This window comes from Lemur catta, chromosome 17, assembly GCF_020740605.2.
Source record: "Lemur catta isolate mLemCat1 chromosome 17, mLemCat1.pri, whole genome shotgun sequence".
NCBI classification, from domain to species: Eukaryota; Metazoa; Chordata; class Mammalia; order Primates; family Lemuridae; genus Lemur; species Lemur catta.
The window spans coordinates 13,926,965-13,952,859 of record NC_059144.1 but is presented as its reverse complement, the minus strand read 5'-3'; the positions used below and the strand labels follow the sequence as shown (position 1 = coordinate 13,952,859).

Below are 25,895 nucleotides of genomic sequence, written 5' to 3'. Positions count from 1 at the left end.
GTCACTAGTACCATTAAAACAGTAGCAGGATAATGAAAAAATAAACAACTTTTAAGGAAGAAAGTTATAAACTGGAGTGAACAATTTCTAATGAAGAAAGTTGGTGGATTATTACTATAAATGCAGTTTAGGGTACAGTTATTTTGTGTTTTGAATGTATTTCCATGCAATAATTCCTGTTCCTCTTTCCTTACACTAGGTGAAGGAATTTGACTCAATATCTCGCTTGGATCAGTGGCTAACCACCATGTTGCTTCGTATCAAAAAGTCCATCCAAGGGGATGGAGAAGGAGACGGAGACCTAAAATGAAATGTCTCTATCTTTGTGGCATGTAGCTAACTCCTCTTTAGTTTTGTCGTAGGGCTAAGTGATCTTTATGGGATGCTCATTCAGTGGCTTAATTTTGTTGCATATGAGCCAAATGGCCCGTGTGTTGTTTCAGCTCACCGTGTCTGTGTTGCTGTGGAACGGATGAAGGGGAGGCCTCTGTTAGTCTGTGGTTGTGATGGGCTGTTTTGTGCTTATCATAACCCCCCGGGTTTTCTGAGAATTACTTCAGAATCTCATTCCTATTACTTCGATATTTGCAGAGCCCATGTTTAATGTTGCCACGTGTTTTGATGTTCTTTTCCTTGGACTGGAGTACCCAACCCAGTTCTAATAGATGCTTTGCATTTTCTCTATATGTTGGCATCTGGATATATTCTTTAAATGCGTGTGTTTACTTTTAGGACAATTATTAGGAATGAGTTTATAACTTCATTAGAAATCATTTATGTTTTTGTTTTCCTGTGATTATTTTGATGGTATTAGTGACAAGTTTCTTTGTTTTTCATATTGTTCTGTTATGCTAACGTGTATGTGCATGACAGAAATTTAGAGCAGCCAGGGTCTGTCGTCATCACTTACATTGTGAGGAAAAGCGCTTCCTAGCAGCACTTGTGTGTGTGGATGAATGTCAAGGTGGATTCGATTGATTTATACTTATACCCACACTCACACATGCACACACATAAATCATAAGATCTGTTGGAAATGGAATTTTCCCTTTCCCTGGAGATAGTTTCCACTTTTAGTTGGAGTAGAGAGCCCTTTCTTCATATTTGCATATGAGTGTTTTAATTGGCACATCCTGCTCTTTATTTTCATGTTCATACACTTTGCCACACTGAGCTGGTGTCTTCTGTGCCATGGTCATATAAGTTTTGATCAGGGCTGGATAGATTATATAAGTCAAGCTTGAGAATGTATGTAATTAATTTATTCATTTATTGAATTTGATGGGTTAGGTGGGGTAACTATGGTACAGGAGTTTACATTTTGACCAACTGGGCAAGAACCCTAACTGCTTCCAAGGGGACTTGATCTTCCTCTTAGCTTGTGTGTTGAGCTTTGTCCTGTTTATTTCTGATTACATAAATATGTATGCTCTCTTGATTTGTAAACTTGATCCTATTATTTTATATGCTGATATTGTACTTTAGACATGGTCTTATTTCCTGAATTTCCTCTGTGTGTATTTTATAGTTAAATGATTTGTTTTTGACATGCATTTATTAAAAGCAGGATGCAGTGGCATGCACCTGTAATTCCAGCTACTCAGGAGGCTGAGGTGGGAGGATCGTTTGAGCCCAGGAGTTTGAGACTAACCTGGGCAACGCAGGGAGACCTCATCTCAAAAAAAAAAGATACAAATGTTGTACATTTGTTGCCGGACATAACCTGTGGTTCTTTCTAAATTGTGATGCTGTCATTAATGACAGATACTGAAATTTCCCATGTCATGTCAGGTAGTAAGTAGTATTGGAATGGTGTTTTCATTTTTGGATGGCCCTCGACTGGGATTAGTAGGATTTTGTTGGGCAGAAGTAGATTGGGTGTGCTCAGGCCAAGGGCCGAGTGAGGGGGATTTGAGGAATGGTGAATAGGTCAGTCTAGGATGAAAGAGAAAGTAGCAGGAGATGAAGCTGAAAGGGCCAGCTAAGGCAAGATTGTAGAGGTTTCACACCAGGTGACCGTGAGGACTCATGGCCATAGTTATGGTGGTGGTTTTTGTGAGGTGGGCTGGTAAAGCAGAAAGATCCATAATGTCAGTATCCACTGGGATGGAGGGAATGGGCCAAAAGATGAGGACACTCTGGCCATGGGCCCTAGAATCTGATGAGAATCCTTCCTTCCTTCCAAGGTCTGGGATTCTTAAATGAAAGCTTGACTGTCACTGAAGATCAGATCTGGAATGGTGCCCAGTTGGTGCTTCTTCACTCCCTCTTAGACTCTCTTGTGAAAAATGATCAGAGAAAAAAGTGGTTTCTTGTTGCTATACCTAATATATTCTACAACCAGCCAAATACACCTTTGTGAAAATGGGGCATGGGGAGTGGTTCTGCAGCTTGAGTCTTCCAGTTTGAAGTCTGTTCCAATAGGGGAGCATTTAAACGGGCCAGCCAACGTGCTTGTTGCATCACTAATTTAAAAAGTTTGTTTCTACTTGTTAAAAGACTCTTGTAGTCTGACCACTTAAAGTATAAACCAAATCATTTCTTTTAGGGCAATTCTGTTTATCTTTCATCACAATCCTCTAACAGACAGCTGTCTGAAGAAGAGATTTTTTTAACAGTGTTCGCGTAACATACGTCAGAGAGTTGCTTCTTTGTATTCAAATAAACACTGGGACTGGGGCCTGGGTTAAGAATTAGTTTTTATCTATAGTATTTCATATGAAAAGAATAAAAGTAATTGTAATGACTAGAATAGACCTGCCAAAGTTTAAAAGGAGGATGAGAGAAATGCCCAGACAACAGTGTACAAACTTAATTCCTTTCAGTGTCCCATGGACGTAGGGCAGCGCCATGTTTCCAGATGCCTGTGAGTCAGGTCTTCAAGATTTGTAGATACGATTTATGAATAAAACATAATGAATATTTATGGTACTGGTCTTGTACTTTAGAAGTGTGGGGTTGGTTCATTGTCAAAGTCAGTTAAAATTTCTTACAGGAAAGCTTTGCTTTTTGTGGCAACATTTTTATAGCTTGTGTAAGTTCCTTGTTTTTATTTAATGATTTGAAAACAGTATTTTTGCACAGTTGTGACCGTGTGTGGTGGTGTCACTGTAACCAAAGTATATGCACCAGCCTTGTACATTTATTGTTTCCTCTGATTTTGTGCATTTAAAATGTCCAAATACAAACCTTTGTGACTTTCTCTGGAGGATCTGGCAGCACAGCATGCCCCTGTGACCTGCCCACTGCCGAGTGAGCTGTGACCAGCAGCAGGTTTCCTGCCCTGCGGAGTCCTGAGTTGCTCTCCGGCAAGGGATTACATTATGAAAACTAACCATGTACCAATAAATCTACCTTAGCAGAAAGAGTATGTTTGTTTTATTTGAACCTGTACGGTAAATAAAATGGAAATTATAAGTAATATTTTGCCTAGTCTTGCCAAATTTACACAGGTCAAACAAAAGTAGCTTCCCTTTCTTGAAGTTTTTCCCATTAAGTTTAAGGCATCGCACATTAATATTCTCTAGGCTGTTTGAACCTCAGTCACTTGATGGGAGTTCAGGGCAGTTTAATGGCTTTGCAGACTGCGGGGTTAGCAGGAAACCCAGGTTGCATCTGTAGATCCAGTCCACTAACGTGCATAACTCTGCAGAGCTCGCATTCTCATCACTTCCTCGTATTGGTCAGGCTCCACAGTTACTTGCAGAGTTGAGGAAGTAGTGGTTGCTGGAAGACTGTTGGGTGATGGGAGGCGAGGAACCCTGAAGCCTGCCACTCCCTTCCCCCGAGAAAGTGCCACCCAACTATCTGGGCAGTGTGGGCCACTATTGTAATTTTGCAGGTATCTGTACAGGGGCAGCAGGTGCTGCTGGGGAAGGGTCAAGCCCAGTGACCACGGGGGCCTGAAGTTCTGGGGAGGACCCATGTCGGGTAATATAGGCTGGCTGGTCCTGTCATCCTGTCATAGCATTGATTTCAGGTCGTAAAGCATACTGACGACTCTCTAAGTAACTCAAAGCCAATTTTTAATGTTAGTTTTTTTGATATTCCCTCATTATCTATATAGTCTTGACAGTACAGATGTACTATGTAGCATCTTGTTTAAAGTGTTGAAATTATTTCCACACATTATTCAGCATTGACCTCTTGGGGAGAAAATCTCCCTAGCTATTAAGAGGACACACCTTCCAGGGGAAGTCTGCATACTTGTGTTTTTAAAAAGGAATGTAAGAGTTTTCGTACAATGAAATATTTAAATTTAAAAATGCTGAGGGCTGGGCATGGTGGCTCATGCCTGTAATCCTAACACTCTGGGAGGCTGAGGCGGGTGGATCGTTTGAGCTTAGGAGTTCGAGACCAGCCTGAGCAAGAGCGAGACCCCATCTCTACTAAAAATAGAAATTATCTGGACAACTAAAAATATATATAGAAAAAATTAGCCGTGCATGGTGGCACATGCCTGTAGTCCCAGCTACTTCGGGAGGCTGAGGAAGTAGGATCGCTTGAGCCCAGGAGTTTGAGGTTGCTGTGAGCCAGGCTGATGCCATGGCAGTCTAGCCCAGGTAACAGAGTGAGACTCTGCCTCAAAAATAAAAATAAAAATGGTAAGAATAGATACTTTTACCACAAAGGGAAAAATTTTTTCATCTAGGCATTGCTAAAAAGTTAAAAAGAACTTCAGTTATATTTCTGCATTCTTCACAAAGTAGGAACAGCAAATATAAGGGTTTGGAAAAGGTACTGATGGGTTTAGGGTGAGATTAAGGTGAGAGAAAATATTTTCACTTACTCTCTTCCCCCGTTTTGGATAGCAATGACTGCCAAATTTGGTGTCACTTTCACCAACTTTAGTATTAAAATCCCTTTTCTCTAATGCTAGGGGGGAATGCAGTATGACAAATCACTTTTTGTACACATCCCCAGACGTTCCTCCAAGAATCTAACCGCTGTACTTCAAAATGCTGTTAACTGCACCCACGGAGAATCGCAGGGCTGCCTGGCTCCACGACTGAGAAAGCTGGGAGACCACAGGCAGCCCAGCCCGACGCTCCCAGCATGGCGGGGCTGGTGCTCAGGGTGCACTGTCGCCACAGGCCTGGATCAGCTGACAACCAGCCAAGGTAGCGCTGGCAGCAGAGCCCGCCGTAAGGCCTGCAGATTTTTAAAAATAGTGGAATATGCCATCCCAGTCTAGGAATTCTGAGAAGTTGATCATTCAAGGTCTAATCCTTCAGATGTCTCGTCTCAGTTTCCTAACAGAAAGAGAAGTCACCTGGTGGGTTCAAAGCCTGGTTTTGTCAGCATTGGTAAGAGTCCCCGTACAGATGGCCAGAGGATGATTTGAGGCTCAGGTAGGGTGATGTGCTAGGTGGCCCTCTGACCCGTGTGTGGCCTTCTCAGTCACATCTGCCCCGTCCAGCTGCCTGTGAACCATGGTCCTTTGCACGAGCGCCCTCCCCCAACCTGAAATCATGTTACTCCTAAGCACATGAATACCATCACGTTTAGTTAAATGGACAAGCATCCATTTGATTTCCAAAATATGTTGAACTCCCTGGTGTGACAAGATTTAAACATTTAGCAGGTTAAAATTAAATTACAACAGACTTAAATTTGATTGGATAATCACCAAAGCAAAACCACATCTCTATTAAAATCATCTTTAATAAAGGTCTTCCCTACCACATGGCTCATTTTTTCAAACTCCGTGCAACAAAAGGTAAGGCAAAACCAAAGGCTTCAGAGCCCTTTGGCATTTGGCCTAAAAGTATTTTGCTCAAAATGATTGGGAGGCACTAAGTCGCCTCCTAAATGGCCTTCATTAAGGCTCTGAGAGCAGTATGCCAGCACCAGGGCACTTTCCCCAATGCTCACCTGGGATAGACAGGTGGCCGGCCTTCCCCTCAGCTGTGCTTGGATTGGGAGGAACAAGAAGCCGCACATGGTCTTCTGTAACCAGTCTCCTCCGGGGTTTGCAGGCTTCTCTGTTCTCAAGGACAGACTTAACTTCCCAGGAAGGGGACAGAGAAATGTATATAGTAAAAGTTGTCTCTCTGAGGCCTAATTTAACATTACATTGAAGAAACTGGCAGAGAGCTCCACTGCACTCAGGCACACAGGCCCGGCTGCCGCCTGTGCGTGAGCAGAGGGTGGCATTTCTCTTCTCCCGAGCTGCCGCTGCTGGACGCTAACTGGGATGCAAGCAGTTCCACAGGTCTGACCCTTGGACTGTAGGAGATAAAGACTGGCATCCCTGATTTTAAATTTCATTATTCATGTAATTAGGCATATTATACTTGTTTTAATTGAGAAGCTTATTTCTGCAGAGCCTAAATTATAATAAAAATAGAATTGCAAAACTACTTTTACAAAGCAGATATTTATTAACACTAACAATTTTTTTTTTAGAACTTCTAAAGAAACAAATTCAAGACAAAAATTCTTCCAGTAGGTAACAAAATAATCTATTGTTTAAACTCCTTCTCATCCAAGTGACTTTATTCCATAAAACAGTACATTATCTGGGCAGGTTGTCTCCTCTTACCAAGATTAAAATGGCTGTGTGACAGTTGCTACGTATTTGTCCTGTAAACACAACTAGGATACAATGATGTTGCTTAACTGCATTTGAAGTAATTCAGTACTGTGACCTTCAAGAGCAGGTGTGAAACATGTTATCAAGTGCCTGAACACCCCGTAGTGGTTTCACTATTTAACATAAGTTAAAACAAAATAAGCACTTAGGAAGAAAGTCTTCCCTCATCAAGTTTCTCACTTCATACAGCTATATCTTCATCCTGGAACTTACGACAAAGTACCTCCCTCTTAGAAAATCAAAGTGTTTTCACAGCAAATTTAATAAATTAAAAATGTAGGAGAACAAAAGCAACTAGTGAACAAAACAATTCTCCTCAAGGTTTTCTTTTTAAATCATTATGTTTAAGGGTTACATGTAAATCAAAGCATTTCACAACAAGCATGTGGCACATACCCAAGGCCCAGGAACCAAATGTCACATTTAGCAAATATAGCAGAATCATCTTTTCATTGCAATTTTTTTTTTTTTTTTTTTCAGAGACAGGGTCTCTGTCACCCAGGCTGGAGCACAGTGGCACGATCATAGCTCACTGCAGCCTCAAGCTCCTGGGCTCCAGCAACCCTCCCACCTCAGCCTCTCAAGTAGCTACAACTACAGGCATGTGCCACTATGCCAGGCTAATTTTTTTATTTTGTATAGAGATGGGGTCTTGCTATGTTGCCCAGGCTAGTCTCAAACTCCTGGCTCAAGCAATCCTCCCACCACCACGTCCCAAAGCCCTGGAATTACAGGTGTAAACCACTGTCCCCATTCAGTTGTGAATTTTTTTAAGTGATAATTAAGTCCTGCATGAAACAGCCAAAGGAGCACTTGAGACAGTTACTGGTTCTTCACAATCTACTCTTTAAGGCATAATCAGAGGTAACTGTGCTGAGGTTTTTGGTCCCTTCTGCTATATTCTCACATGCTCCCAAGGAAACAGACATGGGCAATACTTGCCTATTTCAATCTCTGTGGAAATGAGGCAGTCTGGGATTCTGTACATTACAGAAATCAAGTCAGAAAAACCTGGCAAAAATACTAATACACAATGTTCTAAGATTTGCCACAATCACCTCATTTGCAAATAAAATGACTACACAAATGTTCGAGTGCTCTGTACCCTCTTGCTTAATTTTTCACACCTCTTTGCAAAAAATACTATACTGTTTTGCTAGACTCTTTGGTAGGACAGCTTTTACCTAATCTGATTTTTTAATGACTGAAACTGAACAGCCTCATTTCATAAATTGACTTATGGCAAATTTCTTAGCTGCATTATGTGCTGTGAGTAGAGATCATTCTAAGCACTTCTGCAAGTGTTCAATATGTCATACTTTTTTTAGTGCCCATGTATGGGGGTGGGGAGTAATGCCTGTAATAATCCATTTCTTCAGTCCTATTCAGGGGTCCCACAGCAAATCTGATTTGCTTCAATTCAAAAGGGAAGAAAAGCTGAAAATATGTGGCCCCAGTTTTATTTCAGCTTGGTAAAAAAAATACCTTGTAGGTATCAGAGAAGTAAACCCATGTGGAAATATAAGGCAGGCTGAGAGACCAGGAAGACCATTAACGGCAATTTCATGAGCTGAATCAATGCTCTGTACTCTGCAATGAAGACAAGCAGTTGTCTAAACATCAAGATAGATAAGCACTAGAATGATTAACACACACAACCTGCACCAGAATTACGTGAGGTTATGTTCACTGGCTTGTTTGTTGATAAAGTGTAGTTGAGATCATGCAGATCGGGATTGTTAAGGGAAAGCTTTTAAAATGCTGTGATAAAGCCGTGCAAGTTAGCAGAAGTTCAGGAAAATCTGCAGAGGCCATTCTTGCCCACAACTTTGCACACGGACAGTTATTTTTCTTAGCCCCGACACCATCTTGAGTCCAGCTATCACACACAGACAATGACTAACAGGATGGGACCTTCCTGGCATGTAACTTCGAGCTCTATTCCATGTTAGTCAGAGAGTGAAGCTGTGTGGCCATCGAGCCTGTCTGTGGAGCCAGCTCGCTGAGCTCACTGATGGTGGTGGCCAGCAGGGCATCCTGGGACACTACGGAGTTGTCCGACTTGCAGGCTGTGTCTGCAGAACTGTTCTCGTGCATGGTGGGGACAGTGCCTTGGACTGCAGCCAGGTTGTGGAAATGGCCATTTTCTGCAAAAGACAGCAATTTATCCGAGAGTTTGGACGATGCATATTCTTCATCAGGCTGTTCAGTCTTGTGCCCTTCATCATTCTTGGGCGAGCCATCTACAATAACAAGGAAAGACTTCCATGGAGTATTCTTATCGTGTATCTACAAATCGAACACAAAACAAAAGTCACCAAACGTGTCTCTGAACCAGTGCAACTTTTAAAACAACAGTCCCTCTCCAACTTCAGTCTGGTTTCCACTGCAGTGAAACCCCCTTCACTGGCTGTCAAATACTGGCCTACCCCAGACCCTCACTGTCAGAAAGTATGTTTCATGGAGTGTGCTTTCCTTAGGGCCTAATTTTCCACTGTATTCACCCCGAATGTACTCACTCAACAGAAAATACCTGTTGTCTCCTCTACTCACCTTGTGGAATGGTAGGAGTTTCTATTGGGGGTTCTGTGTATCTAAGGCCAACTGTTTTCTTTCTGGAACAAGCCACCCCGTTGCTTACCGAGGTGTGCCGCCGGAGGGTGGACTTGTCGGTGAACGTCCGTCCGCAGGCGTTGCACATGAATGGCCTCTCCCCGGTGTGGATGCGGCGGTGGCGCTGCAGGGCGTTGAGCTGGGTGAACTGCTTGCCGCACTGGTCACAGCAGTAGGGACGCTCCCCTGCGGCAGGGGGAGAGGAGACTGCTGGTGGGTCTCTTTGACTTCTTGTGTTTAATCCTGAATACACTCAGAATGACGCTGTTGCAAGGCTCCGGGAAGCCTCAGCATTTCAACATAAGGAAAGCTGTGCTGGGGAGGCACAAATCTACTGTCCCTACAATACCAAGAGTTTATGGCTTATACCAAAAACAGGCCACAGCCCGTGCCTGCAGTAGGTATTACATCTATAGACTCCTCCAGTAACGGAGGACAAAATTCCAAATCCTCTAATAACCAAATTTGTGTGCATGTGTGTGTGTATACTAACATGTATAGATTATCCCTAGTCATACTGTGAAAATGTTAAAATGTTCACATATCCACATCTGTATTCCAACATTCATACCATGGGTAAGCTTTCTGTCCTTTTCAATAAAAACTCCAAGTAGCAATGGGACTGGCTGTCTCCCGTTTACACACATAAATAGTTCTATTTTTCAGTTTCTCAGAGCCAGAGATAAGACATTCAGAAGTAATAATATGTTATTATGTCATAAAAAGTTTGACTAAAGTTTTCTACTAACGCTTCATTCCAAATATTTTTCTAGTAAGTCTAAAACCTTCGAGATATTTTTTTTTGGCAAACTGAACTCCCTTCCCTGGGACATTCCAGCCATACCTGTATGGACTTTAATATGCTGGTAAAGTGAATTCCGCTGGGCGAAAGTCCTGAAACATACTTCACATTTAAAGGGTTTGGATCCAGTATGTATTCTATTGTGGTGTTTTAAGTACTCCTTGGAAGCAAAACTTTTGCCACATGTTTCACACATGAATGGTCTTTCACCTATACGAAAAGATGAAATAATAATGTTAGAAACAATATAGGCGTTACAAGCACGTGGAAAGAATAGGTCTGTACTCTTAAAAACCACATAAGCTCCTCAAAAGTGCCTTGGCTGGCAGCATCTCACATTTTCTAGTCAAAACCATTACACAACATTTATTCATGTAAGGTGATTGCTACTTGCTGAAAGTTGGTGTAAAATGTCCTTGGAAAACCCAAGAAAAACTCCGTTAAACTGATTCAAAGAGGAATTGTTCAGCTGGCTCACATTTTAGAAATTTAGTTATTCCAAACAAGAAAGTAATTTCACAACTTCTGTTTGGAGGGATTTTCGGGTTATTTTCAAAGGAGCACGTCTGTGGGTCTTTGCCAGAATGAAAGTCCCTCTTCAGAGGAGAGGGAATGTACAACAGACACACACGTACAATTGTTCTAGAGCAACGAGTCCAATCAACTTGATCGGACTGCAGGACAAAAGAAAGGTTTCAATCTCATAAATCAGAGTCATCGAATTATTAGGTGTGCCCCTGATTTCACAAACATCAAAATACTGGCTTTAATAAAATATTAACACATGACTATTCTCATCAGTTGACCAATTTTAACCCAATCTTTCACTATAACCTGACATTGTCCCCAACCCTAAGCTTCTATTAGATACCAATTATGCTCATTCTGTAGTTGTAATTCACATAATTAAACACTTCCTCTCTGTCTTGCCTGCATTTGAACTTGAGGCCTGTATGACAGTGCTTAGAAGTGAGGGCAAAAAATGCAAGTAAAAAGGGAAGTGTGTTAGCATTACAGAATTAGAATACTTAGATTCTGTACACTTCTGTATTGTATACAACAAGATTCTCAACCTCAGGGTTACTGTGCTGAACCAAAATAAAGTCAAATTTTCTCCCTCATATAATAAAATCATATCACAAAGATTTTGGAAAATATAAATGAGATAAACCTACCACCTTTTATACGGGTCTTTTACATGCAGGTTTTCAATACAGTTGTGATGAACTGTATGCTTAATTGTGCATTTTTAAATCCACATCCAAGCACAGATGGTTTTTCATACCGTTCAGAGCCCTTACTCTGAATGGCCAGTTCACAAGCCAGGGGGTGATTTACCAGAGTTTACTGAACCACTTTTGTGTGGTTGGACAATCAGGTTGTTTCCAATTCTTTGTTAATAAAAAATAGCAAGAAGAGGGATAATGGCATATAGCTTTTCCCATATTTTAGACAATTTCTTTAGAAGAGATTCCTGGAAATGGAATTTTTGGCTAAGACAGTAGAAACTGTTTCATACCTCTTGATACCTAAGACCCACAAGCCAGATCCTACTGCCCGGTGGTGTAAAAGCCACAGCCACACGCACACCAGCATGGGAGGCAATGGATGTGTTTTCATTCATTTTTGCTAGCTTACTAGATGGAAAAGCTAGAGCATGGCTTTAACTGCACCACCTTGGTAGATGCCACCTTCTAAATTAATCAAGCAGTTTCCTTCTACAGCTAGGAAAGACATTCAATCACAACAGCAGGAATATTTACCTGTGTGACACCTTTTATGATAAATCAGCATGTGGTTCTGAGTGAATCTTGCACCACATTCATCACAGACAAAAGGTTTTTCCCCTGTATGAATCCTGAAAGTACAACATTCAGATGATCACTTAGAAAGTATTTCAAAGCTCACTTTGCAAAACAATTTCCACTCTATCCTGCAAAACTTGTTTACTCCAAGAGACCTAATGAGAATGACAAAAGTGACAGGTCTGGGGCCCATTATCTCCATCCCAAAAGAAAATGGGTTTCTACACATTTCCTAAACATTCTTCCACATCTGCTCAGGAGCCTCACTGTTTATGCTGTAAGGCACATGCAGAGGCCATGCCTTTTCAGATTGTTTAAAACACTCAAGAGCACTAACATTTGTAAAGCTTTCTCATACCATCACCCACAAACACCTTAGGATGGATCTATTGTTGACAAAGTGCCACATGATCAAAAATTTTGCTATCACTTCCTAATATGACATAACCAGTTCCTGAAAAGAGAACTGTTCTCAAAATGCTGAAGAAATCTGGTTTCTGAGGAGTGTGCCTAAGCATTTTAATTTCACAACTACTGTGAAGTAGCAATCGACTGTCATTTACTGAGCACTTCCTAAGTATTTTTAACGTTAATTATATAGAATAAAAGATGATGAACACCATGCTACCTCCCCAAAGACTGGCCTAGAAACAGAGTCTAGAACAGAGTAGAAAACTGCTTGTTGGAATTTCAAGCGTTAATACTGAGAACTATAATGAAACTTATTTTAAAACTGAACACCACACACCTACAGTTCAAAACCTATTAACAAACAGAAAATATTGTCCATCCTGATTCTGGAGTTTCCACTTACCAGAGGGCACATTTTCCAAGCCCTGAGAACAGATATGACCAGAGACGTGTCCTCAAACCCTCAATGGCATCTCACTGAGATCTTTAATGGGATTATAGGACCCAGATGGTCACAGAACCCAAGTTCTCAATGAAGAGTCAGGAAAAGAGAAAAGTAATTCGGCCCCACTCTTCCTCAACCATGGCAGGAACTGTGAACGTCACAAGGAGGGGACAGCCCTGGGCTGCAGCACAGGCAGGCGGGCCTTGTGGGGAAGCCACTGTCCAGCCCTCTGCTGCAGGAGGGCAGCTCCACCTGAGCAGGCCTGAGCTAAAAGGACATGTCCTAGGAGGACAACACTTAGGGGCTTCTGAGAAGGTGAAGAAGAGCCATCTCTCACAGCTCTCTACCTGGAAAGAGAGCTTAAAGCTGTCTCGGAGTAGTCACCCAAAGTTTGGAGGGGACAAATGAAGTGAGACACCCAGAGATGTGGCCACCAGGGCCAAATCCCAGGCCAAGCTCAATTTCTCCACAGGCACTTCTAGAAAGACAGTCCCTGTACACAAGCCAGCCACACCGTAGGCAAAGCCAGCTCTGGGTGGCTCCGAGACGACGTACCTCATGTGGGTCTTGAGCGCCGACGGCTGCGAGAACTTGGCCCCGCACTCGGTGCAGCCATAGGGCCGGTCGCCCGTGTGCGTGCGCTCGTGCAGCCGCAGCGCCGTCTTGGAGCTCAGGCCCTTGCCGCACTGGCCGCAGCGGTGCCGCTCGCCGCCGCCCTCGTGCACCTGCACCACGTGCCGCTTCACGTCCTTCTTGCGCTTGAACTTCTTGCCGCACAGCTCGCAGGGGAAGTGGCGCTCGCTGCTGTGCACGTGGCGCTGGTGGCTCTTCAGGTTGCAGCGGTTGGCGAAAGTCTGGCCGCAGGTGTCGCAGCGGTACACCACCTCCGTGGCTACCCCGTGGTGGTGTTTGGTGTGCTTCAGGAAGCTCTTCTCGTACAGAAACGCCTTCTCGCAGATGGTGCACTTGAAGTTGCTCTTCTTCTTCTCCCCCTCTTCGTCCTCTTCCTCCTCCTCTTCCTCCTCCACCCCCGCTTTTTGCAACACTTCCTCTACCTCAGCACCTGCACAGCACCCCTCGTTTTTTTCAACTGGCTCCACCTCCGTCCCTACACTGTCCGGGCTTTGGGCCTGCGGACACCTGTAGTCCGCCACCTCAGCCTCTGCGCTTCTCTGCTGCTCTCGGAGTCTTCTCGTGTATTTCTTTTTCGGGATCTCCACAAACACCTTCCTTCCAGCCAGCCTTCCACTAGCTCTCCTGATTTTAGGGTAGGGAGGCTTAACTACCTCTTTCTTCTTGTCTAGTTTCTCCTTGGACTTCCTCGGTGGCATGTCTGATGACATGCCATTGCTGACTCTCTCTACTGAGGAGTCTGAGGACTCCGCAAGGCCATTGGAGTGAAGATCCTCTGTGGCCGCGGTGGCCCTGGGCGCTGGAGCAACACCGACTTGGGAGCCGCTGCCCGCTTCCACCTCCTGAGACTCTGAGAAATTTTGCAACTCCAAAAGTACGGACTCTAACATCTGTTTCTTTAATTGAAAACAAGTTTCTGATAAGTCCAAACATTTCAGCTTTTCAGCCATTTCCAGCATTCGCTGCACCCGATCTTCTTCCACCTGTACCTTTGCCGTGTAGACAAACTCAAGAAATGAAGCAAAGTCAACAACCTGCACTTCATTTAAGTAGACGTTAGTCCTAGTACCATCCACACTCTTGTCATTAAGGAACATTTCCTTAAAAAACTTGCTGGTGGCTGCCAGCACTGCTTTGTGGGCCATGAAGTCTTCGCGGACGCCCTGATACTCCACGCTGACTGTCACGTCACACAGGTGACCGAGAAGCCGAAGCTCGTGCATTTCATGCAGAAGGTTCAATGGTGAGGATTTGGATTCCAGCAGAACTGCACCACTTTCCATCTTTCTTCTTTCTAAAGACAGCTTTGAAAACAAAAACAAGAATTATCTCATCCATGAACCATAGAAATAAAATAAAATAAAAATGATGAGGATTACTTCAGTACTTGAGAAGATATAAACTCATTAACAACCTAGCTTTCTCGTGCAAGTATTCAAATCACATTTTACTTCTTAACAGTTTTCTGAAGTGAAGTTCCTGATGCACTTTCGTAGGATAATATTTGGATGAAAAAGTAGAATATTGCTAAGATTTTCTCCAATTATAAACACAAATGATTAAAGCTATGATTAGTGAAAGACATTAAATCAGTGATTTGTTTATCAAGGTTACTAATTTGCTTACAGACATAGACCCCACAACTCTAATAGAATTTATGGCAACAATAATGTCTAATTCTCTGATCAGGAAACCAGATAGTTAAAATGAAACACACGGCTGACACCATCCGGGAGCAAACTGAAAACCTTAGAGAATCATTTCTGCCTTTGAAAACCACCAACTAAATAAACAACTACTTTGCATGAGGAAAACTTCCCAGAAAGTCCTCCTCAATCCATCACCATTTCCAACACCCCAAACACCTCACAATTTGAATAACTGTTACTCTACTGAATGCAAGTTCCACAGCTTTTACAGGCTGTGCTACTTTGAGTAAGTAACTTAATTTCTCTGACCCTGTTCTCTCCTCTGAAGAAGGCTGGCTGGTTGTTGTGAGGCTTCCATGAGTGCAGCACATCAAATGCATACAGCTGAGCCTGAAGCCTGCTGGCTAGTTGTTATTGGCCTCCTTCGCACAGGTGGAGGTGCTATTGTGATGCCCATTCCCCAGGTGAGGAACTAACTAGGTAACAGCAAGTGGCTGGCTCAGACTTGAGCCTGGGCCTGGTGGGACTCTGCATTCAACCCAAACATCTCAACAAACCCCTCACCTCAGCCTCATCAAATGCAAAGAGCTACCATTACCCCTCCTCCCAGTGCAGTGGGCATGCCAATTACACCCACCACACCCCAGGCCTCCTCTCCTTGGCCTCCATGATACCCCACCCCATCTTCATTTCTTCTGCTTTGCTAGCTCTGCCCTCTCCACAGACTCGCTGAATATGTGCTTTCTCCCTGACCTTCTGCTCCTGAATTTACCTTCCTCTTCCAATTCACTTTGATTCCAAAGCCTCCACCCATTCCAAGCACCTGCCTTCCTTCTCTCCTCCTTCAGCCAGATCCTAGCTGTCACCTCGGATCAAGTATGTCTAGAACAAAACTTGTCATTATCTTTCCTGAAAACCAGTCCCACCCCTCTCGCCTTCTCTAGTGCCATGAATGATACTGCTCCCCACAGCCACCAGTCCCCCCAAACTTGAAAAAGACTGTTCCTTGAGAGGTCAACTAGAAAACTAATACCTAGGAAACTGGAGCAACGTCACCAGAAGGATACTCCACAGTAAACTTTGTGAGAATACTCACAAAGCTAGAGTAAAGGCTATATGGAGGGGAGAGGGAGGACTGTCAGTGATCCCAGGCCCCGCCTGGGAAGAAAAGGCCACAGAGGGCTCTCTCAGCCTGATGCCTATACTCACCACAGGCCTCGACTTCCCCAAACCTCTGCCAAGAGGGCCTTCGTACAGGCAGCAGGGCAGTGACTTCTCAGGCAATCAACAAAGCGGGTTCTGAGCACGATTTCCTATTTTGCCTGGCTACCACAGCGGGCATTGATCATGGCGACAGGGCTATCTGCACCCAGTGACAGCTGCGTGCCCCACTGTCGCTCATTGGCATTCCGGCCGCCATCCAGTGCGCGGAGCATCTGTACTAACGTAGGCAGCCCCTCGAGTCCCCGGGGCTCGCAGGGCCAGGGCCCTCCGCGGAGACGTGCTCTCCGCAGCCCCGTCCACAGCCACAGGGAGCAGCTGCGGACCTCCGCTGCTCTGACGGCACCGCCCCCGCCCGGCCCGAGCCCCCGCCGCAGCCACCTCGCCGCCCCCTGCGCCCCTCGGCCCCTCGGAAGACGACACGGAGAACAAACTGCTGCAACTAGAGTCAAGCCCCTCCTCGGCCGGACGTGCTGCCTCCCCGACTGGGGCATCGGGGGCCGCGTGGATCCGGCCTGTCCCTCGAGCCCCGGGCCGCCCCCAACCCCCATATCCCCGAGCCCGCCGCTCCTCGTAACAGCCGGCACGTGCGGACAACCCGGAGGCGGCGGCGAGAGGCGAGGAATTGGGCCAGGCCCTGCGAGTCGCGCACTCACCTCCCCGCCGGCGTCCCCGCCGCCGCCGCCGCCGCCGATGTCCGCTGGACCAGGCTGGTAGGAACTGCCAGCCCGGCTGGGCGGGGCACGGCCCCCGGCGCGGGCGCCGCCGATTGGCCACCGCAGGCCCCGCCCTTCCCCCGCCCAGCTCCGCCCCTCGCGGGGCCGGGAAGGGCCTGCGCGCGCACGTTAGGCTGCGCAGGCCTGCCGGGCAGAGTTACGTGATCTGACGTACACTGGAGCCGCGGGACCAACAGGTCTGGCTGAATTGCGTCACCCGTCGCGAGGCAAGGCGTGCGCTTGCGCAGAAGCCAACGACGACTGCCCTGCGGCATGCTACGGTGGGGGCGGGGCCTGTCCCAGAAGGTCACGTGAGCGTCTGACTCGCGTGGTCACATTTCTGTCCATTCCTGGCTCGTGGTCCCTAGGCCCTGGCAACTTCCTGGCCGGCAGCCGGGGTGCTACGCGTGGCTGGTTTCCTACTAGGAACTGCGCGGGTTTATGAGGACGAGCCGCATCCAAAGGGCGCCGCGGCCACACGGAGGACCGTCGTGGAAAGGCAGGCGCTGCACCGGCGGGCTCGGGCGAGGCACGGGCTCCCTGGCGACCGGTCTCTGACGGCTGCTGCGGAGAACCGGCCGGGCGTGGCACCGCGGCGTTTCTGCTCCCCGCACTGTCCCGGCTCTGCTGCGGGATCTGGCGCGCCGGGGGCCGGAACCGCGCCCTGCTGTCTTTATTGAGGACTTTATCTTTCTGGGAGTCTCCGGCCCAGGAGGATGGTTTGTTCCTTAGGGAACTTACCCAGAGACACATCCACTCTTGAGTGGAAAACACAGCACAAGCCCTAAAATTCCTTGAATCCTTTGGAGCGGAGTCTTGGTATCTTCACCAATCCTTACTCAATGTTAACTAAAACTCCGCCTTGCAAGACCTGCCTTAAATTACACTTGCAGTTCTCAGTAAAGCTGAGCTTGCTTTCCTGCTCCGGGCCACTGCCAAAACTTTGCCAGGTCCTGTTGTCCCTTAGTGCAGCCAGCAATAAACTCAGCCTTGTCTTATCAATAGGTTGTATTGGTAATGGTTGGGGAGAGTAAGGGCAAATACAAATTAAAAATGAGAGGTTTAATTCTTTCTGTTGAATATAAGGGATTTTTTTACCTTCCTTTTTCTTTGAATATTTACTTTAGAAAACTGATAATAACTGTTAAGTACTTTCTCCTCTTTGAAATGTGTATAAATCCTTTTGAAGACTAGCTGGCCTTTTTGTCCCCTTTAAGACCTAGAAATGCCTTTCTCTAGGACTTGGGAGCCATCTCTTTGAAATCAGATATGAAGGTAGATAGTACTGCTGTCTCCCAGTTTGGGTGGGAGGCTAAGAGCCTAACTAACTCCAGTGGACCCCTTCCTCCAAGTTGGAAAACTATGTGCTGTCACAAAGGTATGAGAAGTTAATTTTTGCTTTGGAACTGAGAATCACCCCAATTACCAGATAAAGAGAGAATTAACTAGATGTATTATGAATAGAACTGACAAGTTATCTTACTTTGGAACTCATTACTGTTTTATCTTGAAAACGTGTATGTAGTAGATTGTATCTGCTTGGCTATACAAAAGAGTGAGATTTCTGACTTTGCAGTCTCTTAGTGGATTGCCTGTGATGTCATCACATTCTAGTTTAATGCTTATTCAATTAAAAAGTGGTGTGGGGCACAGTGGTGCATGCTTGTAATCCTGGCTGCTCACTCAGGAGGCTGAGGCAGGAGGATTGTTTGAGGCCCATTCAAAGACTAGCCTGGGCAACATAGCAAGACCCCATCTCCAATAAAAACAAAACAGACCAAAAAAAATTTTTTTAAGTTCTTTACTACCTCTGTGGAGAGGATTTCTGGGTTGGGAGATTGTTTCTTTAATTATATTTCCCCAAAGGAGCCAGCTTCCTACACACAGTAGGTGCTTAATAAATAGTTGAAAATTGAGTAGTGATAGTCCTCTTTGCTTAGGCAGACTCTTCATATCTGTATTCCATGATTTCAAGAAATTGGAACTAATACTGTTTTTCGCCTGTGACTCTAGCAGGCCCAGAAACTTTTTTTTACTTCATGATTTTGTTTTAAAATACAAAAAGGTGATCTGCATCCTTATTTACGTAAGTGTTTGGCCATTTGTATGTTTCTTTTGAAGAAATTTATATTCAGATCTTTTGCCCATTTTTAAATTGGGTTGTCTTTTTATTGTAAGTTTTTTTATATTCTAGATATTTATATTTTACATTTATATTCTAGATTTTATATTCTGTTATATTTTTTATATTCTAGTCCCTTATCAGATACTTGATTTGTAAATATTTTCTGTAATTCTGTAGGTTTTCTTTTCACTTTCATTTGTGAAAAGACAACCTTGTCCTTTGAAGCACAAGATTTTTTAAAATTTTGATGAAGTCCAATTTATTTTTTGTTGCTTGTGCTTTTGGTGTCATATTTAAGAAACCATTGCCTAATTCAAGGTTATGAAGATGTGCTCCTATGCTTTCTCCTAAAAGTTTTACGGTTTTAGCTCATATATTTGGGTCTTTGATCTATCCATTCTGAGATAATTTTTATACATGGTCTGGGGTAGCAATCCCACTTAATTGTTTTGGATGTGATGATCCAGTTGGTCCAGCACCATTTGTTGAAAAGACTGTTGTTCTCCATCAAACTGTTTTGGTACCCTTCTTAAAAATTTTTTAACCTTAAATATAAGGATTTATTTCTGGACTCTCAAATCCTATTCAATTGATCTATGTAACTGTCCTTAATGTCAGTACCACACTATCTTAATTATTGTATATATTTTTTCTTTTGACAGAGAATTTTTTAAGTTTTTGATGACTAGTCAGTCTTTTGTGTTTCTTCTGTTGATTCTGAGCTCAGAAAATACTTCTCTCTCCAGAAGTTTTACAATATTTTATTTTTTTCCTAGTTTTATGATGGTGAACATTAGCATAAAACCTGGTCTCTGGCCAGAAATATCCCAGGGGCACCCGTAGAAGCAAATGTAAAATGCTCTGGAGGGAGGGGCACACTCCAGCTCAGGTTTCGGAGGGCTCAGTTTTTTGTAGATGAACTGACAACCCAAAATTGCAAAACACAAGAAGAATAGGCTTCCATGAATGAATGGGAAGGCAGCACTATAGCAAACAGTAGGTTAGACTTCTAAGAACCTCAGATACTAAAACTCTAAAGAGATTATAAAATAAATATTTTTTTTCATTACTTAAAAGGATTTAAACCTACTAGAATGAGAAGAAAAAGCAAGCAGAGATGAAAAAGGACTAAATTAAAACTTCTGAACATTAAAATATATTCACTGACATTAAAAGCTCCAGTGATAGGATGAAAAAATTATAAAAAAAATAAGAGATTGAGAAAGATGCAGGAGAAAATAAAAAAGTCTAATATATGCATAATTTAAGAAGAAAAAAATAGAGACTGAGTGGCAATATTCAAACATAACGGCTAATTTTGCAGAATTGAAAAAAGATAAAAATTGTCACATTTGAGACAGATAAAAGTAAATTCACATCTAGATAAAATGTAATGAAATTGCAGAACATCAGAACAAAGGAGACATGAAAATTATCCAGAGACAGACCAGGGAGAACTGGTTACAGTTTTCTAAGAAGCATGCAAGGAAATACATGATCCCCACCTAGAATTTGTGAGGAGAGTCAACAGGTAAAGAAAAGTATAAAGGCAGCCATAAATTTAGCAGCAGAAATATTGAGAAGTAGCAGTCTTCTTTATATAAATAATGAAGAGTGAATTACACAGAAAAATAAAATTTCTCACTAATGAATTGGAATTTTCCCCCTCCATTTTTCGAGTCTCTTGTCTTATTCCAGGGCAGACTCCTTTGTCCCATATCCTCTAAACATCTTCACCTTGTGCTGTTCTCTTTGCGCTTCCCCTGTTTTAACTGTCACTTTCTGATCCTATCTGAAAATTCTTTGCACTAAGATAGACTCTCAGGACAGAAATCCTATTAAACCTATGCTGCCAATTAATTCTTACGCCCAAAAGTTCCTAAGCCAACAGATTTTAAAATAAATGTCAAACTTTCCCATATGAGTACATTATACTGCATTCAAATATTGTTATAAATGGAAGAGGTTTTCTTTTTACTGAACTTATTCTACAATATAGAAATTTTAATAAAATTTTTTATTAAAATCAGATTTTTTTTCTATTTATTTTCAAGTGAATGGTACAAGCTCAACTTCTCAAAAATAAATGCAATATTAGTTAATAATTCATTGATTTACCAACGGTAATGTTCACAAATAGATGAATCCAGCAGGCAAATCCTAAAATCATAAATATCAGCTCTCTGATGATTGAACAAATATTTTTTATTTGCCATTTAAATGTTTTATCTTATCTCTTTTGGTGGTTCTTCACTAAGCAATTCCAGCAGTAAGCCAACCAGCGGTGGGGAACCTGTGGCCTTGGGGGCTGCATGTGGCCTTCTGGATTCTTGAGTGGAGCTTCTTGACTGAATCCAAATTTTACAGGACAAATCCTTCTTAAAACTCTCCCTATTTTTCTCTCTCCTTACCTCCCACCCCCAACACCCAGTGCTGTCCCCTACTTCAGTATTGTAGGCAGATCACTCTGGAAAACTGGCAGGACAATAGCTATACATACATGGGGCTTCTCACTGGCGTGGGTTCAAATAAACCATACTGTGTCACAGGAGAGACCTGCCTGGGGGAGTTTTATTCTTTTCATGACCTGGAGGACAGGACACTTGACACCATCTTGTCAGAGAGCTCTGGGCAGAGGAGGACCTTGATCCTGTGGGCATTCTCCCTGGTGAGAGTTGAGAGGACAGCCAGCCTCCCCTCACACCTGTGTTTTCCTGTTAGTGTTCTCCAAGAGGGAGCTGGTTCTTCATCCCAACCTGAGAGTTCAGTTACGGGACTTAAGCGGGCTTCCCCCAAAGGGAAGGGCAACTCTGTCCAGTGTGTTTGTGGCTGCCTCCTGCCTGCCTCCACTCCTGTTTCCACACTGGGTCCCACTGTGCCATTCAGATCGGGGTGCGCTGGGCACCCAGCCAAGAGCTGGCTCCCTGCCGACAAGCTCTCTACTTGTACACATCTCACAGTTTTCTCTTCCCTGGAGACATTACAGTTGGTGAAGAATCTCTCAGGCTAATTTTTCCATCCCTGGACCCGAGACCCATGAGGCTGTACTACTTTCACATACCTGCTGCTGCAAACCCAAGCTCAAATCTCAGCCTGGCATCCTTCCTGCATTTCTTCACAAATGTCCTGTAATCCTTGCCCTCCTGTCTCTGGGATACCTGTCTCATTCAGTGCAATTTTTCTGGTTCAGTCTCAATTTCTGTAGTGTAGGCAAATTCCAGAAACGAGGTACATTTCTCTGTGCGAATGTCATCTACAATAGCGTATTTCTTAATGCCTGACATCTCATGTCTGAAACAAAGGCCCTTAAAGTAATGTTTGAAGCAGCCAGGATGCTTTGTGGACCCAGGCGAACAGCTCACTGGGCCAGGGCACAACGGTGGCCCAGCTTACACAGGGAGCGTGGCACTCAGAAGCCTGCAGACAGCAGCTTCCAGCCTCAGGAGGAGTTTCTATCTCTCCATTCTGTCTGTGAGGAGACAAAAAGAAATAACCAGAAGAATGGGAGCAATTGAAAATAATTTTAACGACCGTAATTTAGCTCTTTTTTTTTAGGGATCTGAGTTCTCAAATCAATTAAAAGCAAAAAGAAGTCACCGTTGTAGGTGCAGTGTGGTGTCGTGGAAAAGAGCACGGACATGTGGAGCCCAGAACCTCTACTCGAAGCAGTGCTTTCCCTGGTAGCCGTGTGTCCTTGAGCACAAGTCACTTGCTCAGCACAGCCACAATTTCCTCATTACTGCTTTGCAGCTTCTACTGGGCCCTGCCAGGGCCACTGTGCCACCATGACAGGTGACTTGCACACACCTTCCCTCACTGGCTGTAAACAGAAGTCCGAGATGCTAGGAAAGAGGGTCAGCTGCTGTCCACAGTGAATGACAGGCAAGTTTGACCAACTGTCCCCTGCCCTAATTTCTAGCTTCTGATCCAGAAAAACCCATATATTAATATAATCTCTACCACCTTTGTTGCAGCTAAGAAATATGGTTGACCTCTGGTCATTTCAGAACAACTCCATCCTGCTCATATAAGCTCTCTCGTTTCTCTCCCACACCTGTCGCCTCTTCCTCTCTCCTCCTGCCCTGGCTGTACCCTGCAGTTCATTGGGCAGTCACTTTCTCAGTCCCTTTTCTCAGGAAGATGTCTTGATGCTATCTGCGTTCCGAGAGGATGGGGTTTGTCCCAGATACCTGTGCTAAGAATTGACTCTGGAATCTAGGACTGCTCCTCTTCCTCTCTGCATCTAAGACGCCCCCGCCCCCTTCCTCCTGCAAACACATCGCCTCCCTGCAACTTCCTCCAAACCAGTTCCCAGTCTTGTGTTAATTATAATTTATAATGTAAATAAGAACAAAAAGGTGTTTCATGCTCACAATGGGTGAGGCACCATTCGAAGCACATTACTCATTTCTTCTCACAAAACTCTAAGAGGGGGTAGTATTATTATATCCATTTTACAGCTGAGAAAGCAGAGGTACAGGGAGATTAACAAATTTAGCACACAGTGCAAGGAGCAAGCACAGAGCAAGGATTTAAACCTCCATAGCACCAGCTCTGCCCAGGCCAGACTGCCTCCCCGCTACAGCAGAACAAGGGAGGTGTCTCTTGTCAAATTGGGTGGAAAATCAAAAGGGAATTAGAGAGAGGGTATGATTAGATAATATTCTAAAAGTCCCACATCTTTCCATTGCATGAATCCAAAAGTGATCACTGAGAATTGTGGTTTGTCAGACACCTTGCAGGCACCATGGGGCTTCTTGCAAGAGCCTGCCAGGTCCGCCTTCACCTGCCTGACTGCACCAGCATCTCTCACCTCTACACTCCCCTGGCCACGGCTCAGGTCCAGCAGTGGCTGCACAACCCTTAGCCACAGGCCATTTGCACACTCCATTCTGATTCCCCCAGTTAATTCCTACATGTGACCTCAGACTCCATTCAATTGTCTCCTCCCTAGGAGTGCCGACCCCAGCTCCCTAACCAGGATGGAGCCCTATAAATATTTGTTAAATGAATGAATGAATAAATGAATGGCCAGCCACTCATCTGTCTTCTGCATGGGATCCCAGGCTGATGGGCTGCTAGTGCCTTCAGTGTACTCAGTTCCCTGGAAACTTCAAAACAGATGCCATGGAACACCCAGGCTTTCTCGTCTTCTGCAACCTCTTCATTCCTTTGGCTGACAGCTCATCTGTCTGATTGATAGCCTTGCCTCTTGGTGCTCTCGTGTGTATGATGATTTGGGATATGGGACCTATTGAGCCATCCTAAGCAAGGCCAAGTTGGAGACAACTACATTTGAAATGAGCATTTCCTGCTTGTCCTGGCCAAATTCCATTCAGATGCAATGAATAAGAAGAAATAAAACACCTGTCATCCACCTCTGTTTCATTTCCTTAATGCCAGAGAAATGCATTAAAGGCACCTGCTGTGTGTGACACTCCAGATGTTCTGTGGAGCCTAAGAGGCAGGGGAAGGGGCTGTCTTTGCCATCATCAGGAGGAATCCATGTAGTCACCTTACGATCACAGTAGCCATATCTAGGAATCAACACCAGCTTTTTAAGTTTATGCACAACCCTGTCAGAACTTAATGGACAATTATGGACTGCCTTTCCAAAACAAAAAAAGAAACATATATGCAATTTTGCACACAATTTCAAAGTATTCACAGGCTTCCAGAAGCCCATCCGTTAGAGGTAAGAGAGGGCCATAGTCTCAGCTTATCTGAAAAACAGATATAAATGAGTTGGCTATTTTTTTAAGTGTTTAAAAATTGAGAAAATTCTATGACTAGGCCAAGGCTTACTACTGCTTAAGGTTGGTTAATCATACAATGGAATATTATTTAACGTAAAAAGGGAATGAAATTCTGATACATGCTACAACATGGATGGACATTGAAAACATTATGCTAAGTGATGTCACTTTCTGATGTCTTTCCATCCTCCAAGCTCAAACCAATGTGCAGTTTTACTAGACCATGAAATGTTTGCTATGAAGCAAGGGCTCACTGCCCAATGCACATAGAGGCTAATACCATGGCACTGGCTTTTGTGAAAAGAAAAAAGCTTTATTGTAAGTCAACTGGCAAGGAGACAGGGGAAAATTCTCAAATTTGTCTCCCTGAGCTTTGGGCTGGAACAAGTTTTATAGGCAGAGAGTAATGAGGCATGATCTGATTGGATCATATGATGGGGGTGATACCAGAGCTCAGTATGACTGGATTATGGATCCTGCCATGAAGTTCTAGCTTCTTAATTTGGTGTTGTTCCTTGGTCCCTGCACTTAGGTTCTGCCCATGGTTGCATGCTTGGTTCATCTGGGCATGCTCAGGTTACATAGCTTGCAATCAGGTGGTAACTGAAAAACAACTCACAATTTTGTTGCATGAAAGTTGAACCAGATTGGCCTGGTTCCCAGGGGTTACGTATTTAGAAAGTATTAGAAGTCTAAGCAGACATAAAAGTAAAATGCCTGAAAAAGAGCAGCTAGGGTTCAGCGTTATGATTACATTAGCTAGTGTTTTAGTGCTGAAAGGACTGCTTTAGTTAGGTGTGAAAATAGCTTTAATGCCTCACCAAGTGAAGAAACAGCATATGATTATCACAACTTGTATATTCAATTCCCTTTAGAAATGCTACAGGGACTTAACAAACACGATCAGGTTTTAAGGTGGAAATTACATCAAGCTTATTCAAAGAACCTCTGGAAATCAATAAGGAAAAAACACCAACAGCCCAATACAAAACCAGCAAAGAATATGAAAAAAGACAATTCACTTGAGTGTGAATGGCAGACTTCACCGACAATGAAATATTACAGAAACAATGATAAAACAGTATCTATATCAAACTGACAAAAAAAGTTAAACGTAATGTTTG

At 43.9% G+C, this 25,895-nt stretch overlaps 2 protein-coding genes across 2 annotated transcripts in view; one reads left to right on the top strand and one right to left on the bottom strand.

Annotated features, from left to right (window-relative positions):
• The window catches only part of NAPB (NSF attachment protein beta), a 43,347-nt gene extending 39,982 nt beyond the window's left edge, over positions 1–3,365 (top strand). The window contains exon 11 of the mRNA XM_045529101.1: positions 200–3,365. Coding sequence (XP_045385057.1) covers positions 200–310 — 111 coding nt within the window. The 3' untranslated portion in view covers positions 311–3,365. The remainder of the gene's footprint in view (positions 1–199) is intronic.
• Positions 3,366–8,039: 4,674 nt separating this feature from the next.
• GZF1 (GDNF inducible zinc finger protein 1) lies at positions 8,040–16,939 on the bottom strand. The gene is made up of 6 exons (XM_045529100.1): positions 16,831–16,939; positions 13,227–14,608; positions 11,774–11,868; positions 10,053–10,220; positions 9,237–9,394; positions 8,040–8,884 (listed from the first exon to the last, which is right to left on the bottom strand). The coding sequence occupies exons 2-6, from the start codon at positions 14,585–14,587 to the stop codon at positions 8,534–8,536; spliced, it is 2,133 nt and encodes a 710-aa protein (XP_045385056.1). The 5' UTR covers positions 14,588–14,608; positions 16,831–16,939; the 3' UTR covers positions 8,040–8,533.
• Positions 16,940–25,895: the final 8,956 nt, after the last annotated feature.

Excerpts from the sequence above, each read along its gene's own strand:
- GZF1 (XM_045529100.1), bottom strand. The coding sequence starts at position 14,587 with ATGGAAAGTGGTGCAGTTCTGCTGGAATCCAAATCCTCACCATTGAAC. Across the intron at positions 9,395-10,052 it reads GCATATTAAAGTCCATACAG|GGGAGCGTCCCTACTGCTGT; the intron begins GTATGGCTGGAA and ends CCCCTGCCGCAG. Across the intron at positions 8,885-9,236 it reads CCCTCCGGCGGCACACCTCG|ATACACGATAAGAATACTCC; the intron begins GTAAGCAACGGG and ends TTCGATTTGTAG.